The 17,521-nt window shown below is 64.2% G+C and overlaps 4 protein-coding genes across 4 annotated transcripts; 3 read left to right on the plus strand and 1 right to left on the minus strand.

Moving 5' to 3' along the window:
* The first annotated feature begins 34 nt into the window (after window positions 1-34).
* On the plus strand, window positions 35-5,121 carry CHLRE_01g052300v5 (uncharacterized protein). Its single transcript, XM_001689736.2, has 9 exons — window positions 35-288; window positions 403-450; window positions 642-831; window positions 1,113-1,246; window positions 1,364-1,531; window positions 1,771-1,824; window positions 2,125-2,303; window positions 2,473-2,888; window positions 3,080-5,121. Exons 1-9 carry the CDS (start codon window positions 283-285, stop codon window positions 3,424-3,426), a joined length of 1,542 nt encoding a protein of 513 aa, XP_001689788.2. The 5' UTR covers window positions 35-282; the 3' UTR covers window positions 3,427-5,121.
* A 683-nt stretch (window positions 5,122-5,804) lies between these two features.
* CHLRE_01g052350v5 (uncharacterized protein) lies at window positions 5,805-7,372 on the plus strand. Its single transcript, XM_001689737.2, has 2 exons — window positions 5,805-6,213; window positions 6,455-7,372. Exons 1-2 carry the CDS (start codon window positions 6,022-6,024, stop codon window positions 6,608-6,610), a joined length of 348 nt encoding a protein of 115 aa, XP_001689789.1. The 5' UTR covers window positions 5,805-6,021; the 3' UTR covers window positions 6,611-7,372.
* A 212-nt stretch (window positions 7,373-7,584) lies between these two features.
* Window positions 7,585-9,556, plus strand: CHLRE_01g052400v5 (uncharacterized protein). Its single transcript, XM_001689738.2, has one exon. The coding sequence runs from the start codon at window positions 7,692-7,694 to the stop codon at window positions 8,268-8,270; it is 579 nt and encodes a 192-aa protein (XP_001689790.2). The 5' UTR covers window positions 7,585-7,691; the 3' UTR covers window positions 8,271-9,556.
* A 2-nt stretch (window positions 9,557-9,558) lies between these two features.
* CHLRE_01g052450v5 (uncharacterized protein) lies at window positions 9,559-17,404 on the minus strand. Its single transcript, XM_043058987.1, has 14 exons — window positions 17,240-17,404; window positions 17,075-17,164; window positions 16,878-16,978; window positions 16,674-16,775; window positions 16,011-16,368; window positions 15,569-15,786; window positions 13,535-15,359; window positions 12,310-13,241; window positions 11,991-12,078; window positions 11,784-11,835; window positions 11,455-11,531; window positions 11,000-11,158; window positions 10,565-10,729; window positions 9,559-10,371 (listed from the first exon to the last, which is right to left on the minus strand). Exons 1-14 carry the CDS (start codon window positions 17,372-17,374, stop codon window positions 10,294-10,296), a joined length of 4,380 nt encoding a protein of 1,459 aa, XP_042928901.1. The 5' UTR covers window positions 17,375-17,404; the 3' UTR covers window positions 9,559-10,293.
* Window positions 17,405-17,521: the final 117 nt, after the last annotated feature.

Raw genomic sequence — 17,521 nt, forward strand, 5'->3', positions numbered from 1 at the left:
CTGGTATCGCATATTGTGCAGCTCGTATTTAGTTAGACACAATGCGGGGACGTTGAGGCCCGTTAATCGACTTGTACTCGCGCCTGGGTGCGTATATCAAGTCGGCTGCTACATCCTTAGGTATCTCTACATTTCGCAATAGGATCTAGGTGTATAGACCTGCCGTTGGCGCGTTGGCCCACGCCTCCCGCCAACACGCGCACTCCTTCCCTGGCGAGCTGTACCATCACTCACTGGCGCACCTGAGCAGCTGGGAGCTGTGTGTCTGTTGGCTGGCACCCGATGTCGGTGAGCTTGGCCTTTCAGGCGCGCGCAGTCGCGATTCACAGGCGCTATGGAGCCCTTTGACGCCAGACCAGCATGTCGCAGCCGATGAATCACCTGGATGATGTTTAATTGCAGAAACGACACGCGGACACCTCTTACGAGGCCTCAGCGAAGCGGCACCAGGTGGGGCACAAGAAGACCGCTGGGCGAACTCTCAGAGTTTGAGCAGCAGCTGCAGCAGCGAGAATCGGAGGATGCACTGTCATTACGTTTCCGACTTCATCTGGAGGGCTACCTGTGTGCTATGTGGCCGGGGCGTGACAACATACGCTCGACGGGCATGGATTGCGTTTGCTTCACTGCTCTTCGCGCAGGCGGCTCGGGGGGATGACTCGGGGGACGATGACGAGGACTATGAGCCGCGCGGGAGACACCGGGGAGCGGACCCCGACGACCAGGAGCAAAGCAGCTACGGTGGAGGGGACGAGGACGACGAGGACCGGCAAAGCTCGGAACAGCACACGGCCTCGCGCAGCGTAAAGCGGAAAGCAGGGCGAGCAGCGGGTAAGTGCAACGGGTGACTCGCTGTCGGCACTGCCATGTGCCTGAAGGAAGGGCACGGAATGGGGCAGCAGGGATGGGGCAGTGCTGCGTTCTGTTCCGGGGTCGCGCACACGCGTTCCCATGTAGCGAGGGGTTTCGCACGCGCTTGGAACCATGCAAGGCTCACCTCAACCTTCCCTGACTGCAAACCGCAACCCGCCTTGTAGCTGTACTTGGTAGGGTGCCAACCATCACCCCAGCCCTAAGGCCTGCTTGCGCCTGCCGTATGCCCTGTGCTGCAGGCTCTCCCGGCAGCCACACAGGAGGTTGCCGGTACGACAGCTCTTTGGGCATGCTGACAAAGAAGTTCCTAAACCTAATTAACACCGCACGTGACGGAATCCTTGACCTCAACCAAGCCGCTGAAACGTTGAAGGTGCGCTGCATGGCTCACCAGTCACTGGCTTCGATAGTACTTAAGCAGACAGCCGGCTCCCGCTCACCTCAATTACCGCGCCAATTCGCGTACGCATTGCCGGTATTGCGCCCGCAGGTCCAAAAGCGGCGCATCTACGACATTACCAACGTATTGGAAGGTGTGGGACTGATCGAGAAGAAGTCCAAGAATAACATCCGCTGGAAGGGCGCGGGGGACGGCGGCCGCGGCGGGGATGCCGACCCCGACCTGGACCGGTTGCGGTCCGACATGAGCAAGCTGGACGTGAGTTGGGTTGCTGTGTGTAGGCTTTGTTTGGTTGTTGGTTGTTTGGCATGTGTGTTCAGGGGAACAGGGTGAGGTCGTGTGTGTACCATTGTGTGCTTGCCGCGTGCCTTGCTATGGGTGCGCGGGCAGCCAGTTGGCGTGGTGTAGGGTCCAGGTCAAGCTGTTGGTGCGCTTCCGAATGCACCGCCACATGACGGGCTGTTGTCGCGGCGTTGTGCTGCCCTCCCATGTCACAGGAGCAGGAAAGGGAGCTAGATGACAACATTCGCTTCATGACCTCGGCGATACAGGTGGGCGTATAAGCTTTGGCGTGCATGCAGGACGTACGGGTGTTGGTGATTAAGGAGCAGTAGCTGCTTGCACGGCACACGTAAACGGCGAAGGGTGCCGTAGTGCGGGATGCTGCACTCCTGGTCAGTGCGCGTGCCTTAAACCCATTAGTACCACATGGCTCGACGAAGATCTTGCAGTATGTTCCTCCTCTTCCTCCTTGCTGTCCCCCCTATCTCTTCTCAATCCGACCTGCTTCACCCCGCCCCCTACCACTTCCTTAAGTAATCATGAATGTAACCCCCCGCCCTGCCCTGCAGGCGTTGTCTGAGAACCCGCTGAACAAGCCGCGGCTGTACGTGACGGACGAGGACGTCATGGGGCTGCCCTGCTTCGCCAACGACACCATCTTCGCGGTCAAGGCGCCGCCCGGCACCACGCTGGAGGTGCCAGACCCGCGCGAGGCGGCGGACCCCCGGGACGGCCAGATGCGGTACAGGTGAGGTAGCGGCAGGGAGGAAAGGGAGGAGGGAGGGAGCGAGGAGGGGAGGAGGGGAGGGAGGGAGGCCTGGTTTGCTGGCGTGCCGACAACTCCCGACCGGATAACCATAGTCTGGCGCCTTCCAGTCGAGCTTTGTCTGACCCTGCTCCAAAACCCCTCGCAACAGGATCGTGCTGCGCAGCACCAAGGGCCCCATCGACGTGTACCTGGTGCAGCACACCAACAACGTGGGCACCACCAGCCAGCAGGGCCAACAGGGTGGAGCCGGCGGCGGCCAGCAGCCCTCCGCGTCTGCCGAGCCCGCAGGCAGCACCGTGGGACCGGCGGGCGCCGCAGGCGGTGCCATGAGCGGCGGGGCAATGGGCGCACCTGCAGTGGCGCCTGCGGCTTCAGGGGCAGCAGCTGCGGCAGCGGTTGGCGGGGCACCGGCAGCTGCAGGGCCAGCGGGGGTTGCGCCAGCAGCAGCTGCTGCTGCGGCTGCGCCGGCAGCGGCGGCAGCGGCAGAGCCGGTGCCCTCAGCAGTAAAGCAGGAGCAGCAGCCGCCGGCAGTGCGGGCGCCCGTGCCAGGGCTTGCAGGCCAAGGTGCGCGCAGGGTACATTCTGCTGGTCTCCAGTCCAGACGTTGCCCACCTGGCCTGCACGTGTTCGGCTCTGCACGTACATGGAAGCAGCGATGGGTGCACTCGTTGAGTGCCGGCCGTGTGCTGGCCTGATCCTGGATTTACCCTCCTGCACTGACCCTCCACCTGCCGTTTTCCATCTCCGCCTTGCAGGCGTCATCTCGCCCGCCGCCTTCCACTTCATGCCGCAAAGCGGCACACCGCTTTCTGCCATGGCCGGCGGCGCCAGCGGCCACAACTTTTTCGCGCCCATGTCGCCGAACGCGGTCGACCTGGCGGCGCTAGCCGCCAGCTTTGGCGGGGCCGGGCCCGGCGGTGCGCTGGGCCGAGTCAGCGGCCTCATCCCTGGCGGCGGCCCGGCGGGTCACGGGGGGTTGGGCGGGCACGGCGGCGTGGAGCTGGATCCCGGCCAGTGGTTCGACGCGCCTGGCGACGGCGCGGGCGGCGGCGCGGCGGCGTACTTTGGCGCGGACGGCGACAACTTCTTTGCAGAGCTGTGAGCAGCAGAGCTGGGATGGGGAGGGCAGCTGGGGGGATTCAAGAAGAGAAGAAGAAGCGGCTGGGCGGCGACATCCGGCGGGACCGGAGAAGGCGCACTAAGCCGGCAGAAACTGGCAGGAGCTGTCCGTTGCGGCGGTGCAGGGCGCGTCAGCCAGCGGCTTGGGGCGGCTGGGGTAGTCCCGGCAGCTGTGTGGGCGCACTCCGGCTGGGCCAGGTCCCGGGGCCAGATGTTTGCCGTAAGCCGGCCCGGCAGGACCTCACCAAGGAGTGTTGCGAGCTGCGTTGTCAGCCTGTGGGGTGCTGTGAGTTGCTTGCAGTGCGTTCATGCAGCGGAACCGCCAGGCGGGGGCTGCAGTGGTCGACAACATATCAAGGCCGGGTGTTTTCGGGGGTTGCGGCTCCCCTGCCGCACCAGCTGGCCTTGTTGGCGCCTTCGCAGCAGCAATAGGAATGCGGCAGGGTGTCTAGGGCACGGAGTCGTAGCGAGCGATTGGTGGGGTACTCAAGGAGAGCCATAGGCTACTGGCAAGTGGCAGGACCTGAGGACCAGGACTAGTGGGGGCGCAGCAGGCAGGATGGCAAGGCAGCGCGTGTGCAGTCGCGAGCGCGCGAGGCCGTCTCAATAATGTGGCGGTGCAAAGGCGGCCAGTAAGGCAGGCGCGCGGTCCAGCCGCAGTCGTGTGGCGCCGGGTGGCAGGCGGCTTCGTTACCGGCGTGCTGGCAAGTATACATACGGTATCCGTGTGCTGTCGATGTGCTCTTCTGTCGCAGCATGCAAGGCCCTATTGCATGGTCGTCACGCTAGGGTTGTGAAAGGTGTGCAGCACAGGTTTGGCATGACGGTACCGGTCTAACGGGCATGGTGGATAGATGACGGTGAAAGGTTGGTAATACGCTGCACTGTGGAACTTGTGTTGTGCGACATGGTTGTGTAAACCGCGTGAGTCGTTACACGGTGTTAGTGTGGTGGTAGGACCTTGCGAGATGCAAGTCATGGAGTGGGGAGAGGGCTGATCAAACCAGGATTTTAGTGGGTAGCAGTCGTAAAGTGATGGAATACTGTCATTTCAATATTACACGGCAAAGTGTCTGGCAAGCCGCAGGTGTGCATATGCAGGCTTGCACCGGGCGTTCAGGCAGACGGGTGGGCGGGTCTGAATTTTGAGGATCTGCTCTTCACAAGCGTGTGCATATGCACCGCATTCAAGGGAGGATACGGGCACTGAGAGTGTGAAGTGGCGCGGCGTGTAGACGTATGCTTCTGATGCTTAGTGTCATAGGAGTGCACGCGCAAGTCAGCTAAGCCGCATGAACCGCCAGAGAGGCAGACTACACGCTTGGCCGCGGCGCATAGCCCTTAAACGACGGTGTTACTGTAGTTTTGGAGTGTAAATGCATTCGGGTAGGACTTGGACAGACGGGCAACGCATCTCCGAGGGTTGGGGTGCGCGCGTTGCAGACGCCTGGACGCATTAGCTCAAGGTGACAGCTCGGGTTGGACGTAGGGTGCACCCATGTTTGAGACTTAGGACGGGTCAAGCTGTGCCAAGTAGCTGGAACAGTGGCACACGTTTTTGGGCCCATACCGCTTAGTAGGCGCCCGCGTCAAGGTGGCTGGGTTGATAACGACCTTTTCCTGCCTCCCTAAGGCAGCCACCTCCTTGTTGGGCCCATACCTGTAAGAACTGTTCGGCGACTGGGAGCAACCGATTTCCTTAATTTGGGCCGCTGAAGAGGCCGTCCTGACCGTTGGGTGGCGCCATTGGGGGCACGAGCGCGTACGGGGCCAACGGACTCGCATCCATGTCTAGCCGTGTACTTGCAGGTGATGCGTGGGCTATCCGGGCTTGCAGTGAGTGTGCCGCTGTCTGTGGGTGCGGGAGGAGCGCTTGTCCGGGGCGGCGGGGCGGGAATAGCCACGGGAGTATCACGCGGCATGTCTTGTGCCATGCCCGCCACCACCGGACCTCGCTAATGAATCCTCGGCCACTTTCGACTTCACTTGTACAACCAAGTGTGGTGGTAGCGAGAGCTACCGGTTTGGGCTCTTGATGTGAGCACCAACCGTGGTGGCTCCGCAAGGAAGTCAACCACACCCCCTAGTTCTTGGGTGGCTGAGGGTGGCCAGGCTTCAGGCACCTATTTGATGTAGAGAGGTAGACTTGTAGACAGGCGGTACAGCTCAGGCGACCAGCTCCAGGGCGCCGTTGCGGTAGGCGTAGATGCCTTTCGCGCTGCCCTTCTTGAACTCAAAGCGGACGTTGGGGTGGCTGGTGAAGAACTCGGGCATGGCCGAAATCATGCCGGGGCCGTGCGCCGGACCCGCCATCGCCTTTGCTAGGACCATTGCAAACGAACTACAGTATACATACATACACTATTGACGAACATCCTACATTGCCTGCGCGAAAGCACGCACCCTATAGCGGGTTTATCATTTTAGTGTTGAGTGCTCCGGTGGCGCGCTGTCGCAATTAGTGTATACTTGACTATAAAAATGATATAGCATTGATGCCGTTTCAACGAAGCACTGCGTAGATCGCAGCGCAGTCACGCGCCGCTTGGCTGGCCGCATAGGAGTTTAGTGAGTCAATATGCCGATCAACAGGCAGAAAATCCTTCAGCTGGCCAGCAGCTTCCGTGGGCGAGCACGGACCTGCATCAATATTGCCCGATTACGAGTAGAAAAGGCGCTGCAACATGCCTACGTTGGGAGAAAGCTTAAGAAGAGGCACTGGAGGTCCGTCTGGATTCAGCGCATCAACGCAGCTTCTCGCGAGCACGGGGTGAGTGCCAACAACTGGGGGGTTGGGGTGGGCACCACCTACCCGAGCACTCTCTGGCGCAATGTTGCAGATATCCACCGCCCTTGCCCACAGCCTTGAAGGAAGTACTAGCGGGTACCCGGCCTCGCCGCAGCGCAGCTCCTGACCGCAACACGCCTGCCCTGCACCGTGCGCGCCTCCTGACTGGCGCATCCCACCTCCAATCATCCCGCCTCCAACCCCGGCCCCGCCCCGCATTCAGATGTCGTACACGGGCCTCATAACGGGTCTCAAGGCTGAGAATGTGGCTCTGAACCGCAAGGTGCTGTCGGAGCTGGCCATGAGCGAGCCGTTCAGCTTTAAGGCGCTGGTGGAGCAGGTGCGCCACATGCGCGGACTGCCGCCCGCGGGGCCGTGAGCTTGAGGCTGGAGCTGGGGCTGGGGCTGGAGCTGGAGCCGTGGGCGGAGAAGGAGAAGGATGAGAAAGGAGGAGGAGGAGGAGCGTGGAGCGGAGAGGGAGCGGAGGAAGGGGAAGGGGAGGAGCGGAGAGGGAGCGGAGAGGGAACGGAGCGGGAGCGGGAGCGGGAGTATAGGGTGCTGCCAGACAGGCGGTGTGGAGGGCATGGAGGAACGAGACGATGTGAGCCGTGATGGATGCCGACTGCCGAGCACACTGCAGTGCAGTGTTAGGGATGGGGGAGGCAGGTGCAGCAGAGTGGGCCAGATACCGCCAGCGGCAATTACGGAGTTACAAGGCACAGGCTTTCAGTCACTGCCGCCGGGTGGGGATACGTGGGGACACAATCCTTCCGGAGCAAGGAGACTGGATGTGGCTGCCAGAGGCTGTTGGATTGGAGCCGAACACGCGGACAAGGTGTGAACGTTGCGGTAGTCCGGCGGCAAGCTACCTGCGGAATTTTGGCTGTAAGGAGAGGAACGGGTCCAGTCAGGAGAGTCCCAGGGCACGCTGTTCTTGGCGCAGCGGTTGGCAGCTGTACGTGAATACTTGCTTCTTGTATGTTGCAAAAGCGCATGTCGCATGACCGCATGTGGCGGGGGGCACGCCCGCGCCGGGGGCGGCTGTTTGTTGGCCCGCGAGGCCCGCCCATCCCTAGTTGCAGACAGCTCGCTCAGTGTGCAGCTTCCTGTATCGCATGCATCAATGTAAGGCATCCACGTTGTTTGTGTGCATCGGGACCAGCGTGACCAAGAAGCAGGGCCTGATGGGGCCGGGCTTGTGGGACGTCGGCAGGCGCTGCCCTGGACGTCGGACGGTCCGGCGGGAGCAGGAGACAGAGGACCGCTACAACCGCCTGCCTATGTCAGTTCTTGGGCGTCTGGGACCAAGCATATATCCTTTTAGCACCGCGCATACAACCGCCCCGCAACCAAACCCACATCATTTTGATCGCGTGGTCCATGCACCAATTGGTCCACCGGCTCCCAGCGTCCTGTAATTGCTGGCTATACGTTTCATTGTCAATCCAATATACTTTATGATGGCGTCCAGCATGCTTCATTCCAGTGCGAGGTGCGCGGCTTTCAAGGCCGGCCCTCTTCGCTCTCCACAATTCGCCCTGCGTCCTCGTGCTACTGTTTCTTTGTCCGCCGTTAAGTCGTCATCGGAGGCTTCTTCTTCCAGCGCTTGCTCCACGAGCGAGCGGCAGGCACACCCACTCGCTCGATTGGAGGTCGCCACCGTTGCGTCGCTTCTTGCCAGCGGCGCCCTGGCAGGCAGCTGTCTAGCTGCCGATAGCCCGGAGAATGCGGAGCAGACTGTCCAGCTCGCGGCGCTGGCAGCCAACATCCTCCGCCCTGCGTTCAACATCTTTACGCTGCTGTACATCATCCGCGTGCCCATGACCTGGTACCCGGAGATAGACGGCAAGAAGATGCCGTGGGCGCTCGCCTACGCGCCCACGGAGCCGGTGCTGAGCGTCGCGCGCAAGGTGGTGCCGCTGCTCAGCGGCGTGGACGTCAGCCCTATCGTCATGATTGCCTTCATCACCTTCTCCAATGAGATCCTGCTGGGGCCGCAGGGCCTCCTCACGCTCATTCAGCAGCGCGGCGGCCTGTAAGCTGCTTGATATGTATGAGCTGTAGCCAGGTGTATGAAAGTCAGCGGTGCTGATGACAGCGGAGGAACGATGGCGGAGGGGAGCGGAGGCGGGCGAAGGCAACAGCTGGCGGCGGCAGTGTGGAGGCACCCGGCGCCTGCGGCTGTGCCGTTTAGAGAGCTGGGGGCAGGGCGGATGTAAAATGCTGATATAGCACGGCGTAGCACTGCAGACTTGGGTTACTGCTGCCATGGTGGCGAGCGGCAGTTGGTGCTGGCAAGCGGGCAGCGAGCAGTTGTCGTGTGAGGAACGACTTGATCGGGGGCAACGGCTGGCGGATACCGGGCATGTACGGTATGTGAGGGTACTTCACCTCAGTAACAAGGCGCGACGCGGTGGTAAGCTTCAGGGCCACATCTTGGCTGCGATGGGTGCCAACTCTTGTGACATTTCTGCATGGTGGGCAGACCGCATACCGTTTGCAAGCCGTCGGTATGACTCAACGGGGCGGTGAGTGTGGGAGCTTTGGCTGACCGTTAGCTTTGAATCGCTGTGCATAGTCCCGGACACAAGGCAAGGTTTGAATCGCTGTGCATAGTCCCGGACACAAGGCAAGGCAAGGTGCTACGGTAGTAATTGTGGGACTCTTGCCCAAATTTTGCTGGGACTGATGTGCATCTTCAGGGAGCGGCAACAAACGGGCCCCAACGCAACCCCACTGGGCGTTTCCGTTGTTATCTGGGCCCCTGGATGCCGTAGGCGAGAACGCGGTTCCGGCCGTTCTCGCCAGCGTCGAAGCCGACCCCTAAAGACGCAAGCCCTGTGCATAACATTTGCAAGGTCGGGCACCCGGGCTGTCAACCACTTTCGAGGGCATTGTCTCATGGGTTGGAGATGCTCCCCAGGGCATTGTCTCATGGGTTGGAGATGCTCCCCTTTTTTACTGATGCATCAAGGCAGTGCTCGTATCTTGTAGATGCCCTCAGGCACCCGGCATCTACACATGCGTAGATGACCCTGACCGCGGCGTCTACACTTAAGCCCCCAAGCCCCCCAAAACGTCTACGCTTCCCCCATTTTTGCGCCAAAACCGGCCAAAACCGTCTACACTGCGTAGATGCGTGGCACCCAAACCCAAAATTTTTTCTCCGCCTTCGGCGGATTTTGGGCAGATTTCTACAGTGTAGATGGAAGATACGAGCACTGCATCAAGGTGCGCTGCACATTCAACGGTGCTCGGAGGAGAAGTCTAGATACGGCAGAGTGATACGGCGATGATGGCTGCAACGGGACTCGTCGAGGTGCGGCAGGGACTGAGGACGACAACACGGCCCTTGTAAACATCATGTGAAGTCCCTACAAAGTGCACCTTTACGGTAGCGATTGCAAGCATGCTGTGCGCAGAAGTGCCTGAACAGCAGTGTGCGGCACTACAGAGGCGGGCAGTACCCCCACGGGGACCAGATGGATACCTCTTGCTCTCCGCCAAGGCAAGGCAAATGAGGCGCACGCCGAGCAGCACAAATCGATTCTTGCAAAACTGTGCAGCTCGTGCCTTATCGCCAGCTTACAACACGCCATCGCCCACCAGCGCTCAGCTGGCGTTTGTGCTTTGGTGGCTTGGCGCCTCCAACCCGCGCGTCAGTCTCGGCTCCTACAACATCAACACCAGGCCTCACTGTACTTATGCCATCAATTCATCATCAATGGTGAATACAGAATCGCAAATAGTCATTGCGGATCACGGTCAACATGAGTGCGCACTGGTCACAAAGGCGGGAAGCGCACAGGGATCATGTCATGCGCACGCGCCTGCATGATCACATCCTAACCCTCCCTGCATCTACTGCAGCCGTTGTGTTGCCACACGGCATGTGCGACAGTAGCCTCTACCAGTGCCGCTCCTGGTATGCAAGCCACCGTCTCCATCCGCCAGGCAGCGCATGTTTCCTGCACTTGCTCCTCCTCCTCCTTCCTCTCCCTTCCCATCCTACTGCTGCTCCTGCTCCTGCTGCTGCGGTGGCTGCCTTTCGCCCTCCCGCCTTCAGGCGAGCAGCCGCCGCTCCGCCCGCTCGAGCCGCTCCTCCAGCCGCTGAGCCAGGTCGGCGTCGAAGAAGCCCAACTGCACATGTATACGTGGGTGGTGAGTCAGTAGGGATGCGTGCAATGGTGGCACGGACAATGCACAGAGCAGCAGAAACAGACACACACACACACACACACACACACACACACACACACACACACACACACACACACACACACACACACACACACACACGCCCACAGCCGCACGCCCACAGCCCGGCGCCCACCTCTCGGCACGTGACGCCGGGGCACAGCGACAGCACCACGGGCCCCGCCTGCGGCCCGCGTGTGCCCCCCGCCGTGCTGCCGCCCACCGTCCCCAGCTGGTCCGCCACCAGCCGCGGCACACAGCGCTCCAGCAGCCCCGCGGCGCCGCCGGGCTCCGAGGCGCACTGCGGGCCCAATGTGCACGGCGAAGTACCGTGCACGCGTGTGTCAGATCGCTGAGGAACTACGCAGAGGTACGTTTCATCGAGGTGAGAGTGTGCAAAGCAGCACCCTAGAGCTGACACTCGCTCCTCCATTTCCATCCGGAGCGCGCAAGAAGCAGCACTCCCCGTGTGATGACTCCGCCTTGTTTGCCCTCGCCTGCCCCCCGCCCCAGCCCCCCGCCCCGCCGATACCCGCCCCGCGCCCTCATCCCCTCAGCCCCTCATCCCCACCTGTCTTGGCGCCTCCGCCTGCAGCCCCACCAGCAGCTCGGGCTCGGTCATGGGGCCGCCCAGCGCCAGCAGCGCCAGCAGTGCGGAGCAGCCGCCGCTCAGCCGCGCCGCCGAGTCCGCGGCCGACTGGGAGGCGTACCACTGGTAGGCCAGCTGGTTCTGTGGGCGTGTAGTAAGGTGGAGAAGCACGTGGGAATAGGGTCGACGCAGTGTGTGCGCATGCGCAAGCAAACAGCGGACCGCAATCTTGTGATAGTTCGCGTCTCTAGGGCAGCCAGCTGGTGGCTGTAGGTGCGTAGAGCCATGCTAGCCCTACGGAAGGACCGAAATGGACGGGTGGACGTAGACTAGAAGAGGGCTTCCACTCATGCCTAACGAAAAATGTGAGGGGGCGGGGAAAGGGGCGAAGGGAATGAACATCACACACGAGTGCCCCGGGGCCGGCCGCCGCGCACCTCGATCCAGGTGTCTGACAGGCGGACCACCCGCAGCTCCTGCTCGATCACCTCCACTGGCGTGTCCGGCGTCACGGCTGCGGCGGCGAGGCGGGGGGTTGTGGATACCAGCCCAAACTAAACCAAACCGAATGCAATAGAGCGAGGGGGGGATGAACACATGGTGTGTAAGTGTGTATGCAAGGAAAGCAACCATGGTTCAAGAGTGTACGTGTGTTCCTGAGTGCGGATGAAGGAGAAGAGGCGGCTGGCCACAGCTGGCCACCACCACCGCAGGCGTCAGCCCTGCAGCACACGACTCATGGCCCAGCCCACGGCGCCGCACTCACCGCCCGAGTGTAGCAGTCGCGACAGGCTGCGGTAGACGCGGGTGGCCACCATCTGTGCACACCACGGGGTGGGGTGGGGCGGGCAGGCTCCGCATGAGTTGGGGGAGCTTTCAAGCCGCCCAGCACCCCGCCACTGTCTGCACCCGCGCCTCAAAGTGTGCCCTCTAATGGCACATGGTCAGGAACAACTCCGCCTCCGCTCCCCACCTTCTGGTAGAGGTCCAGGTCTGGGTCCACGGCCACGATGTCCTTGAAGAACACACGACCCGGCGGCCGCACACCCATGCAGTAGTTCCTGCAGGCCGGCAGCCGAACACACAGACACAGATAAACACAGGCACACTGTCGACCCATTCCCCCTGTGCAGATCTCGTACATAAAGTCGCCCCAGAGCCCCCCACGCCTCTGCATGTGGGCCGCTCGATTTAGTTGGTTTGGTTGAGTTTGGGCTGGTATTCAACGCCCCACCCCCGCCCCGAATCGCGTGAACGGCTAACCACCCCCCATCACACACACACACACACACCTGTACATGAACTGCTCCAGCTTCTGCCGCGCCTCCACCACCGCATTGTTCAGCTCCGCACGCAGCTCCGCAGCGCTTACCGCCGACCGCGGCGGCGGAAGGGGCGGCGGCGGCCGCGGCGGTGGTGCCTGGGGCGGCGGCCGCGGCGGCGGCGGTGGGGGCGGGGGAGCCGGAGCCGGCGCCTTCCCTTTCTCCGTGCCGCCGTCCTTGCTGCCGCCGTCCACGCCGCTCTTGGCGCCGCTGAAGGTGGGCTTCCAGTCAGCCGGCGGCCCGGGGTCGGGCTTGGCCACGGCCGCCGCCACCGCCGCCGCCGTGCCCAACGTCCCCCGTGAAGACGCCGCCTGCCGCCCCTGCTGCTGCGACTGCTGGCCGTAGGCTCGCAGCGGGTTCAGCGCCAGGCTCTTGAGCAGCACCGACTTCCAGGTGCCCTGCCCCTGCGGCCGCGGCTGCCCCTGCCCCTGGCCCAGCTGCCCCCACGGCGCCGGCTGCTGCGGCTGGGAGGGCGTGGCCCGGTGGAACTGCTGCAGCGGCATGCGGACCGGTCGGCCAGGTGTCGAGGGCGGGGGCGCCGGCTGCGCCGGCGCTGGCGGCTGCGCCGCCGCCGCCGGCTGGCCTGGCCGCGGCGGCGCTGCGGACGGCAGTGCCGGCCACTGCGGGTCGCGCTCCTGCTCCTGAGCCTGCTGCTGCGCCGGCTGTTGCGGCTGCGACAGGTGCGCCTGCGGCGCCTGCTGGGGCTGCGGCGGCAGCGGGGGTGCGGCCAGAAGCTTGGCGGCTCCGGGCTGCGTGCGGGGGTTGTGCGCCTCGGGCGGGAGCTGCGGGTGGTATCCGCACTGGCGCGCGGTGGCCAGCTGGTCGGCGCTGATGGCCAGCAGCAGCAGCCGCAAGTGCAGCGGCCGCAGCGGCGCCGGCTCGCACTCCACCGCCCGGCCCACCTGGGGGGAGAGGAAAGGACGCGGGGGGACAGCGGGAGCAGGGGCGGGGTGACGGCCGAGGCATGGACGGGAGAGGGGCTTGGCTAGCTGGTGAGGGGTGCCGGGGCAGTCTCGTGACACAGCCTGTAGTCTTGATCTTACGGGACTCGCTGCTGATCCTCCATGCCTTTTCCCGTACGTGCTTGTCGTCGCAACTCTCACACATGCTCCGACACAGAACCGCTCAGTACCGTACAACACATCCCAAACACCACACAAATCCCAACCGTACACCAGCACTCCTCACCAGTTACCTTCGCGATGTAGTTGTCTCGCTCGCCCTCCAGCAGGAAGCCCTCCACCACCGTCCAGCCCTCCGGCACCTCCCAACGGTACGGGTGCCGCAGCGGGTACACCTGCGCCAGCTTGGTCGCCAGGAGAGACTCCAGCTCAGCAACAGCAGGGTCCGCGGAGGTGAAGGCGGAGGCAGCTGCGCCGAGGCCGGGGCCGGCGGCGACAGGACTCGGCGCCGGCGGCTGAGGGGCCAGCGGCGGAGGCGCCGGAGGCTGAGGGGCCAGCGGCGGAGGCGCCGGAGGCTGAGGGGCCTGGACCGGCGCCTGCACCGGTGACCCGCGGTTGGGCGGTGCGGCGCTTGGGCGCGGTGGTGGCGGTGCCGGTGGCAGCTGCACAGGCGGCCGTTGCGCCTGCGACGGAGGGTCCTGCTGCTGCGGCTGTTGCTGCTGTGGCTCCGGCGCCTGCGGCTGCTGCGGCTGTGCCTGCAGGGGGGCGGGCCGTGGCGCGCCTGGCAATGGCGGCCACTTGCCCTCGTCCTCGCTCACCGTCGGCGGCTGCACCTGCTCCGCCGCTCCTGCCTGCGGCGCCGCCGGCTGCGACGCCTGTACCGCTTGTGCCGCCTGCTCAATCACACGCGACAGCTCCGTCCGCCCCCGCCCGCGCAGCTGTGGACGCGGCAGCGCGGGCGCCGACAGCGACAGCTTCCCCTGCGCCTGGCCCTGCGCCAGGGCCAGCGCCAGCACCCGGGCCAGTCGCGACGTGAGCCTCGTCAGCGGCCGCCGTGGCCGCAGCCCAGGCGCTGGCGCCTGTGTCTGCGCCTGTGTTTGCGCCTGCGTAAGCGCCTGTGTCTGCGCCTGTGTCTGCGCCTGTGTCTGCGCCTGTGTCGGCGCCGGCGCCTGTGCCGGGCTGTGGGCCGGGCTCTGCGCCCGCCTGGCCTGCGCGCCCTGCAGCAGCTGCAGGGACATGGACGCCGCAACCGCCTGCTGCTGAGGCGGGTGCTGGGGAGGGGGCTGAGGCTGAGGCTGGGGCGCCGGTTGGGGCGGCGGCGGCTGGAACTGCTGGTACTGTTGCTGGTACTGTTGCTGCTGCTCGAACTGTTGCTGCTGTTCGTATTGCTCGTGCCCGTACTGCGGCTGCTGCAGATGCTGCTGCTGGTGGAACTGTTGCTGCTCGAACCGTTGCTGCTCAAACTGTTGCTGCATGTACTGCTCGTGCTCGTGCCGTTGCCGCTCGTACTGCTGTTGCTGCTGCATGAATTGCTCGTGCTGAGCCGCCGCCAGGTCAGGCGGCAGGGGCCACAGCTCCCGCTGGAACGGGCCCTCCGGCGGTCCTGAATACGCCGGATAAGGCTGCGGCATCCCCTGCAGCTGATGTGGCGACGCCTGCGCCGGCGGCGGCGGCATGACGGGCGGCGGCGGCGGTGCAGGCAACATGACATGCGGCGGCGGCCTCGCCCGTGGCGGCGGCGGCGCTGGCGGCAGCTGCCCCCGCGGCGACAGCGCCGGAGGTGCAGCCTGCGGGGCCGGCATCGCCGGCACCGCCGGCAGCATCAGCAGCAGCTGCTGCCGCTCCCGGGCCTCCTCCTCCTCGTCCGCGTCGCGCTGCTCCTCCAGCTCTAGCGCATGCAGCTGCACGTCCAAGGCCATCATGCTCTCCACGTCGCCGCGCAGCTCCGCACGTCTTTTCAGGCGCTCCAGCTCCTCCACACGTCGCCAGCGCTCCGCGCGGCGCTGCTCCGCAGTCAGCGGTGCGGCGCCTGTCAGGCCGCCTGCGCCGCCGCCGCCGCCGCCGCCGCCGAGCCCTGCCGGCTCCAGGGGGCCCTGCAGCCGCGCCTCCATGGCGCCACTGCGGGACAGGGAGCATCACGACAGATCAGGGCATGGCAGGGCGCAGACCAGCAGCAGGTGAGCCGGTGAGCAGGCCCACAAGCTCAAAAATGAATTTGGCTGCCTGCCCAACATTGCGGTACTTACCGGGCGGCCGCGCACCTGTCCCGGTGCGCGCTCATTGCAACATGGCAAAGCCCACACCCACCAACACACCCCGGCACTCACATCAGCAGGTCGTCGTCGTCCTCCTCCTCCCTCGAGCTCCCATAGCCGCTGCCGCCCTCGCCTCCGTCCGACGTGAGCGCGCCGCCGCCCTCGTCGCCCGCGGAGCTGCCGCCGCCGCCGCCGCTGCCGCCCTGCAGGTCGTCTATCCAGCTGGTCATGAGCGCCCGCACCGCGGCCACTTGCTTCTGCTGCTTCTCATCACGCAGCGCCGCCTTGACCTGTGCGTGGTGGTGGGGGGGGCACGGGGCGGACAAGTGAGCGGCTAGACACAAGAGGCGCGTGGCAAGGGCATTCACCGAGTGGCACGCGCAGCCGGCATGGATGCAGCAGCCACAACTGACGCGTGTGTGTGTCCACGGCATTGACGCCATGCCGGATAATAACACGTCGCACCAACGTGTTGGTGCGCCCACCCGCACCCGCCCCGCCCCCGCTGGCGCACCTGCTCCGCCGCAGCAATGGCCGCGAGCGCCTTGGCGGCCTCCTCCGCCGCCACCGCCGCCGCCCGGTCCGACCGCAGGCTCGCGCCTCGCTCCTCGCCGTACACGTCTGACAGCAGCCCCGTCCCCACCCTGTCCAGCTCCTCATCGTCCTCGTCCTCCTCGTCCTCCTGCGCCCGCCCGCCGCCCGCCTCCCTGCCGCCCGCTGGCCGGTGCCGCTGCGCCCGGTCCTCCATGCGCTGCTGGTGCGCCTCCAGGGCCGGCCAGCGCAGCTGCCGCCGCACCGTGCAGTAGGGCCCGTCTCTGCCGTCGTGGGACAACAGGCCCAGCTGTCTGAGGGCGGTGATGGCGGCATGGTCCCTGCGCGCGGACAGCACACGCGGTACGGTGCAGGTGCGGGATCAGGCTTGAATCCAACGGCAGCTGCATGGGACCGCACAGGCCGCCCATGGGAGGCGCACTCAGGGCGCGGTACATGCACGGCATCCTGCACGTGCACGGCCATGCGTGTGTGTGAATCATCAAACACCACTTCCACGGCCAGGCAGCCGGCTGCGTGATCTCAGCAATACCGTAGCAGCAAGCCTAGACCAAGCCCTGGTCCCAACTATTCCGGCGGTCCCGGGTTTTGAAGATGAGAGCTCGGGGGCCTGGCTGTGCCTCACGTTGCGGTGTGCTTGATCGACAGCGGCTGGCTGAAGCCGCGCGACTCCAGGCAGGCATCCGCCACGTGCAGCGTCCGCAGCAACTTGCTGGCGTCATCAGACCTAAGGAAGAATGGTGGGTAGTGACGGTGGCAGGAGAACGTGTGGCAGGGTTTGGGGATGGGAGAAATCGGGAAAAGGGCAAGGGCGCAAGATGGGCCTCACGCGAATGTGCAGTTGCTCATGATGCTGTGCAGCGTCATGAGCAGCCACTGGTCCAGGCTCTTCATCTGCATGATGTCGGCTTTGTCCGGCTCCTGGAGTGCCTGTTGGTATGACAGCAGCGGCGAAAGGTTGCGCGCGTTGGGAAAGGAGGGGGGACGGGGACCGCGTGGGCTTGCGAGAAGCCCTCGTCAGCCTACCTGCATCGCCGTGACCCAGCAGATCCACATCATCAACTTCTCCAAGTAGTTCAGATAGGGACTGGCAATGATGGACTCGTCCGTTTGCTTCTGCGCGAAGTCGGAGGCGGTCAATAAACTGTTTCGCGAAGCGTCCGCCGCATCGCCTTGCTGCTGCCGACTTACTTCCACATTAATGCGGAACTCCTTGATATCATCGAGAATATCCAGCGCCAGTTTCTGCGCCATCTCGCCTTTGGTCGGAGTTCGCTGCGTCTGCGCCTGCGCGCCAGCCGCGCCGGTGGTACGCTTCCGGCCCATGGCAGCTACATTTGCTATGAATGTCCTAACTACAGTACGAAACAAGTGTGTCCGTGGGGTGCGCCATTTATGAGGGCGAGTCCATGATGCACCCAAACCCACACATGCGAGCCCGCTTTTCCACCCCCCGCCCCCAGGCCGCTGCCC

This window comes from Chlamydomonas reinhardtii, chromosome 1 (genome assembly GCF_000002595.2).
Source record: "Chlamydomonas reinhardtii strain CC-503 cw92 mt+ chromosome 1, whole genome shotgun sequence".
In the NCBI taxonomy this organism is placed as follows: Eukaryota; Viridiplantae; Chlorophyta; class Chlorophyceae; order Chlamydomonadales; family Chlamydomonadaceae; genus Chlamydomonas; species Chlamydomonas reinhardtii.